We start from the raw sequence: 6693 nt of genomic DNA, 5'->3' as shown, positions 1-6693 counted from the left end.
GACCGCAACTCCCATCCCTGTCAAAGTAGGATATGCTGGCTGAAAACTACAGACTTTCCACATCTGGGAGGGAGGAAAAGCCAAGAATGGCCATTCTAAGGAATCTGCAACCTGCATGGTGAAAACTGAGTTTTTAGAGGTGGGAGGAGGCAACTTAAAAAACTCATTTCTAAGCTACTAAAAAGGTATGACTCCCCTCCCTGCAAAAAAACCCTGTCTGTCTTCAGGGCATGGTTTCTACATAAGCAGATGGGCTCCACCAGTTTGAAACACAAAAGTTTATTTAAAAGAAGAAAAAAGAAAAAGAAACCTTACATCAACTGGAATGGAACAGAAGCATTCCCTGAAGCCATGGAAAGGGGTGTGGGGGGGAAGAATGGTATTTATTAGGTTAACAATTACAATATACCCAAGATATGCAGATGGTCCTAGGAAGACAACTGTAGTTGGCGTAAGTATGCTGTCAGCTGCATACAACAAGAGTCCATGAATGCAGAGGGATTGGGAAAGAATGGCAGTTGCAAGGCAGGGGCCGAACCAGGGAAGGGGGGCAGCCTCACCTCTCCCACCCACCCCCTGTCCAAGTCATCCCGCGCTCCACCTCTCTCCCCAAAGGCTCCGAGCCGTGCTTCCTGCCATCCCAGCTGCGCCCACCCCGGGCACGAGGAGGGAGGGGAGAGGGAGGGAGGCAGGGCATGACCATAAACTGCTAAAGCATCGATGAAGCGTGAGTTCCACACAGACAGGAGGGGCTGGATAAGTTCTCAGTGGGAAGCGGACCGTCCTTCCGTTCTCAACGGGCGGGGGCGGGGGGAGGCAGCAGCTTTTCTTATTTGGCGGTCATCATCTGTACAAACTCTACAGGAGCAAGGAGACAGGAAGGAGAAGGCAATCAGGCGCTTCCGAGGGAGGGGCCACCGAAAGCACCCCCCGCTCACGAATCTGCCCTGTTTAGACCAGCAGTTGTCCCGAGAACACGCACTGGATTATGCGCCAAAATGGAAGGAAAAGACACCAATGCAGCAATCTCCTCTTTTATGCAGATCATAAAAGGATGAGCTGAACCTCCCTTTTCTTCAAAAGTCCACAAGTTTCTAGCCCCCAGTGTTCTCAAGATATCTACCTGCCCATTCCGCTACACAAGATGGCCTGGAATAAATGCAACGTGCCCAAGATGGTGCAGTCCCCGGCCTTCCGCCTCAGATGCCCAAAGATGCCCCCCGCCTTCGCCCTCTTACCTTCATAATTGACTTGCCCATCCCCGTCTATATCCGCTTCTCTGATCATTTCATCCACCTCCTCATCCGTCAGCTTCTCGCCAAGGTTGGTCATAACGTGGCGCAGCTCTGCAGCACTAATGTACCCGTTGCCATCCTAGATACGGAAAGAAGAAGGGACAGGTCAGATATGTGGGACATGCTGAACTCCAATGCTGGCTGGGGAATTCTGGGAGTTGAAGTCCACCCATCTTAAAATTGCTGAGGTTGAGAAACACTGGCCTAGATGAACGTCTCCCTCCTCTGAAAATTTAACCCACAAACCATTTCAGCAAAATCATTTATATTAGGCCAAATGAGGGTCTACTGCTAGAAATCTGGTGCTTGGGCTCCTCAAAATAAGTTTCCAAACTGACCCTGATGCCTTAAAAACAAAGGTGTGCTGAGCATGTACAGAAAATAACTCTCCCCCTCTTGCGGGTGGACAAGACTTCCAGCAAAGGTCTGTTTTCCTGCAAAATTAAACTCACCTTGTCAAAAACTCGGAAGGCCTCGCGGATCTCTTCTTCGCTGTCTGTGTCCTTCATTTTCCGGGCCATCATGGTGAGGAATTCTGGGAAATCAATTGTGCCATTTCCTGGGAAAGGATCAGCTATTTAGTCAGATCAACTGCACAGCAACGCAGAAGTTTTGTCTGCCCTCCCATCTAGAAAGACAAATGTCCCCAGGAAGAAAATGAGTATTGAAATGCTTCCTCCATTCATACAGGACAGGGAAGAAAACAGCCAACGGCCAAAATAAGGATGGGCAGCCTTAGTTGAATAACCCCATTCTTTTTGTAACCTACTCTGCAAAATTTCATGCTGACGTCTTGATTTGGCAAACAGCCTCCCTATAATTTGTTTTGTGTGAAGGATAATCTGGACAGCCTCTAACAAGCCCCCCTGTTGTTAGATTCAGCTTGTTAGTTCAATTCTGGGCAAATTTCATCCCACTCCCTGCTCCAAGGCTGTTGGGGCTTCTATGGTCCATGGCAGAGAACTCAATATTTGCTCTCACCTAAATGACCACCACAGGATGGTCAGTACTACAATTAAACCAACTTCTGCTTCCAGGCACCTAAGGAAGACCGGGATCCCTGGATCTCTTTGCTACCTACACACGAGAACGTACACATACAATGGTAAGATTCCCCACCAAAGAAAACTAGACAGCCCTAACTGGAAAGTCTGGAAAATTCAAGATTCGGTCTACCATTAGTCCCTCCCACCCAGCATCCAGTAAGAGCCCCGCTCACCATCTGCATCCACTTCATTGATCATGTCTTGCAACTCTGCCTCAGTGGGGTTCTGACCCAGGGAGCGCATGACGGTGCCAAGCTCCTTGGTGGTGATGGTGCCATCACCATCTTTGTCAAAGAGGGAGAAGGCTTCTTTGAACTCTGAGGGAAAGAAATGCAGGGGGAGGGAAGAGAAGAGGGCAAGGTCAGATCCAAGAAGGACAGTCCCCTCAGCCTCCGGCAATTACCCCCTCTATCCAAACAAAGCAAACAAGGCTATTCTGTTGTATTTACAACATTAATGGCTTAGTCTGCAGTCTTCCCCAGCTTCTAGATGCCCTGCAGGTCTTTCTCCATCTCTCCCAATCAGCACGGACATTATGGACAGCTAGTTAATCCATCTGGAGGGCATCAAGCTGGGAACAGCGGCCACAGCAGACAGGGAAGATTAAAGGAAGACCCTAAGGGCTAAGTTCACGGAGTGGGCAGTCAAGGTTCTGTATGTTCCTAAGAACAGCCCTTTGAGGTGGGAGACCACACGCTGCCCATTTTACAGATGGATGGCAGGGACGGGGAGAATGCAATCTCTTTGTCTAAAAGGCAATTGAGTTCACAGCCAAAGATGGAATCTGGTTGGAGGTCCATGTTCCAGCACCAGGTGTTTGTTCTCCAAATGATACTGTTGTCAGTGATTTGCTACTTTGATCAGTTCTGCAACTCCTCCAGGGAACATAACATTCTCACCTGCAATTTGCTCCTCTGTCAGTTGGTCAGCCTGCAGAAATAACAAGGGAAAGAAAATAAAAAGTCTAAATCCTTTTATCCACGCCAGTTCCCTACTTATACCTTTCCTGAGCTTCATGCTGCCGTTTCCTGCATGGAGTGAAGTTGGAATGAAGCAGAGCACTTCACCTAGAAGGTGCAAAATTAAGCTTTTTCTGATGTTCTACCCCCATCTTCAGTTTGGAAACAGACACCCATCAGCCTCCAGGTATGAATTCTTTCCAACCACCTTTGTCTACTGGGTTCATCTCAGATCCTTCTAGTCTTGGATTCCACCTCCAATAATCTTTACTCAACCTGGTCAAAGACTACTCAGGCTCGGAAATGAAATTCAACAGAGCTGAGTTAGGCTGAATTAGCTCTCCCGTTAAAAGAAGTAATACCACTGATACTTGCATCAATATTTGACTTGAGATGATTAGCATTTATTTATTTCAATATCTAGAGTGCTTTAAGTGTTAAATACCAAGAAAAAGAAAGATACAATCTAAATCTCAATGTGGGAAAAACCAACTGCAGATAGTAGAGATGAGGGACAGGAAGGGGTTTATATACAGCTGCTTCCATTCCCCCCCCCACTTTTGCCCATCAAAGCATCAACTATTTCATTATCTGCAATTTTAAATCATTGAGGGCATTTCTAATTCTCCGCCCCAGGGTAATTCTTGTTTCAGTTTTTATCTGTGCCTCCTAACTGTCGGTTCTTCTGTAACGGAGACAATGAGAGAGGAAGAAGAAAAAATGCTGACAGCTCTTCTCTCAAAATAACAAAGTTACAGCACTAGGATATATCACAACACACCAACATCAGTGCTTTCCGTTCTCCTCTTCAGTCTATGCATACCTCAAAATTTCCAAGCCCCCCACATACATTTGCACAAGGCTTTTTTCATTACCAGCATCTTATTCCATCAGGAGTCCAAAACTTTTTATCTTCTCTTTCTGAAGAACTTAATAGTTTTGCTCACACAATGAAGGGGGCTACTGATGTTTTCACCTCAAAAGCCTGCCTTGCATTAACCACCCTTATTAACCAGCCACATGCTATTAACTAATCTCTGTTTCTACACTTCTGTAGACCCTCAAAGAACACTGTCCACTTTCATCAACCTCACTTCCTGTCTTCTTTTTACGAGACCCTCTTCCGGATACATCAAGGACTAAGAAAACTCTTCTGGTTCCTGCTTCTGGCATTTTAAAGGGTCTTTAGGGATCTGTCACCCACTCAACTTGGTCAGGTCACAGCAAGACAGGTTGATTCTCAGCAGGTCATCTTACTGAACAGCGGACCCCACTTTTTAGGTTAAAGCCTCGTTTTAGTCCTACCTTTCCCAATTTAATTCCATCCACCACTGGGTGGGGTGGCAATGTCACACACACACACACACACACACTTATTTATTTATTAAATTTGTATGCCACCCATCTCCCCCTCTCTACTTCCTCTCTCTCTATACAATTCCTGAACCATCAAGGCCTAAAATAATGAGATAAAACGCCCAGAAAATTCCCTTTTTCTTGGGTCAGGGCCTCTCCGTTTCTCCCACTTCTGTACGCGAAACACAGACATGCTTATGGCACACTAATTGCGTAAGATGGGGGGCAACTTGACCCCCTCTGTTCAAGGCCCAGCCTCACGGCAAGGATCCTTCGTCCCCTCTTGGCCCCCCAACGCACCCCAATCCCAAGATGCCCTCCAGTGGGCGGGGCCTCGTGTAGCCCCGTCCTCCCACGACTGTTTTCTGTGAACCCCCCCCACCCTCCCCTCATGCGCCGACCCCTCCTCTCCTCACACACCCCGCGAGCCTCCTAGGCCCGCAACGCTTCTGAGGGGGGTCCACCCCCTCCTCCTCCCCTCCATTGTCTCGCTGCCCCCCCACAACAGCCTCTTCCGTGAGGACGCTTGTTTGGGGGGGACTCTACTTATAAATACCCCAGTGGGGGGGGCAGAGACTCGAGGGAGGGTCTCCGCCGGGCCCGTCGCCAAATCCGGCCCCTCCCCTTTCCTGCCCCGCCCCTTCTGGGGATCACGCGCAGGCCGGGAGGGGCCCGGCGGGCGCTTCTTCCCGCCCCCCCAATCTGGCCGCCCCTCACCATGGTGACCGGGCGAGGAAGCGGCGCTGCGACCTCTCAGCCTCTGGATCCCGCCCGTCTTCCTCCGTCGCGGGCCGAGGAGCCGCTGCCGCTGCCCCTTCCTCCCGCGCGCGCGCGCCCTGGCGTCCCCCAACGGCAGGCGGCGACCGTTGCTCGGCGCCGCCTCACTCAAGCGTATCCCTCCGCCAACGAGTCCCGGCGCACCACCGCTGCATTGACACCGCCCCCTTCATCCGGGGTCTGAGGCGGCTGCCGCATGGCGCCCTTTAAGCAGCGCGCGGCACCGCCCCCTCGTCCGTCACGTGGCCCGATGAGCGTGTCCCCATTGGTCCAGCCTCCCCTGCATTGCGTCGAGGGGGCTGCTTAAAGGGGAAGCCGTCGCTGGTAGGCCGATTGGGAAAAAAAAGGGGCGGAGCGAGAGGCTGGCGACAAGGAAGGAGTCCGACCCGGAAGGGAATACTTGTCGGCTGTATTTTAAGGGAAGAGGGAGATTTAAAGGGGAAGCCGCCCAAAAGGAACAGGATGGTTGTTAAAGGGGAGGCGTATCGGGCACGAACTTTAGACTCTTAAGGAAAGCTTTGCTCATTTTAAATGCTTAGCAGTAATTAAGCTAAGGATTTAAAACAGCCATTGAAACCTAAATTGGTTTATGCAAGCAAAACCTGAGAATGAATTAATCAAGAAATTCATACATTTCTCAACTTTAAGGTGGGTGGACTTCAACTCCCAGAATTCCCCAGCCAGCATTGCTGGCTGGGGAACTCTGGGAGTTGAAGTCCACCCATCATAATTCTGGGAGTTGAAGTCCACCCATCATAATTCTGGGAGTTGAAGTCTACCCATCATACAGTGATGAAACATTGTATTAGAGCAACCCAACGTATTTCAGGGCATGGGGTGGGTGGGATATGTTGGACTACAACTCCCATCCATTCCAGATGCAGAGCCTTCTGGGAAGGCCCTGCTCTAAAAACCTCTCGTCCAAAGCAGTTTAATTTTAGGATCCGCCCAGCTGAACACACATACAGGAGATTTATCCTTTGCAAAACAATACATGCAATCCTTTCATGGGGAGGGACGCGGCATGCTTCGATTCAGTCCCCTTCTCTGCCCTTTCCAAGATTCCCCCTTCCAGTGTCCACTCCTACCCTTCTTTCACAGCGACAATGTGGGAAAATGCTCAAATATTCATAGACATTTAAAATACTAATTTGAAAGGAAAGTGCCTTGAGCAACGGAAGCTTCTGTTCCATGAAGAATAGATACAGTTCTGTAATTGTCAGAAATCTCTTTTATACTTCACTTTATACTCTATCTATC

The 6693-nt window shown here is 49.3% G+C and overlaps 1 protein-coding gene across 1 annotated transcript; it reads right to left on the bottom strand.

Annotated features, from left to right (window-relative positions):
- Window positions 1-263: 263 nt before the first annotated feature.
- On the bottom strand, window positions 264-5592 carry LOC103064488 (calmodulin-1). Its single transcript, XM_088137346.1, has 6 exons — window positions 5374-5592; window positions 3241-3271; window positions 2515-2658; window positions 1748-1854; window positions 1239-1374; window positions 264-858 (listed from the first exon to the last, which is right to left on the bottom strand). The coding sequence occupies exons 1-6, from the start codon at window positions 5374-5376 to the stop codon at window positions 830-832; spliced, it is 450 nt and encodes a 149-aa protein (XP_087993472.1). The 5' UTR covers window positions 5377-5592; the 3' UTR covers window positions 264-829.
- Window positions 5593-6693: the final 1101 nt, after the last annotated feature.

This window comes from Python bivittatus, unplaced genomic scaffold (assembly GCF_059951505.1).
Source record: "Python bivittatus isolate LINGU-HERP-01145 unplaced genomic scaffold, Pbiv_v1 ctg000180_np1212, whole genome shotgun sequence".
Taxonomy (NCBI): Eukaryota; Metazoa; Chordata; class Lepidosauria; order Squamata; family Pythonidae; genus Python; species Python bivittatus.
Note: the sequence above shows the minus strand (reverse complement) of the source record. Positions and strands in the feature narration are given on the sequence as shown.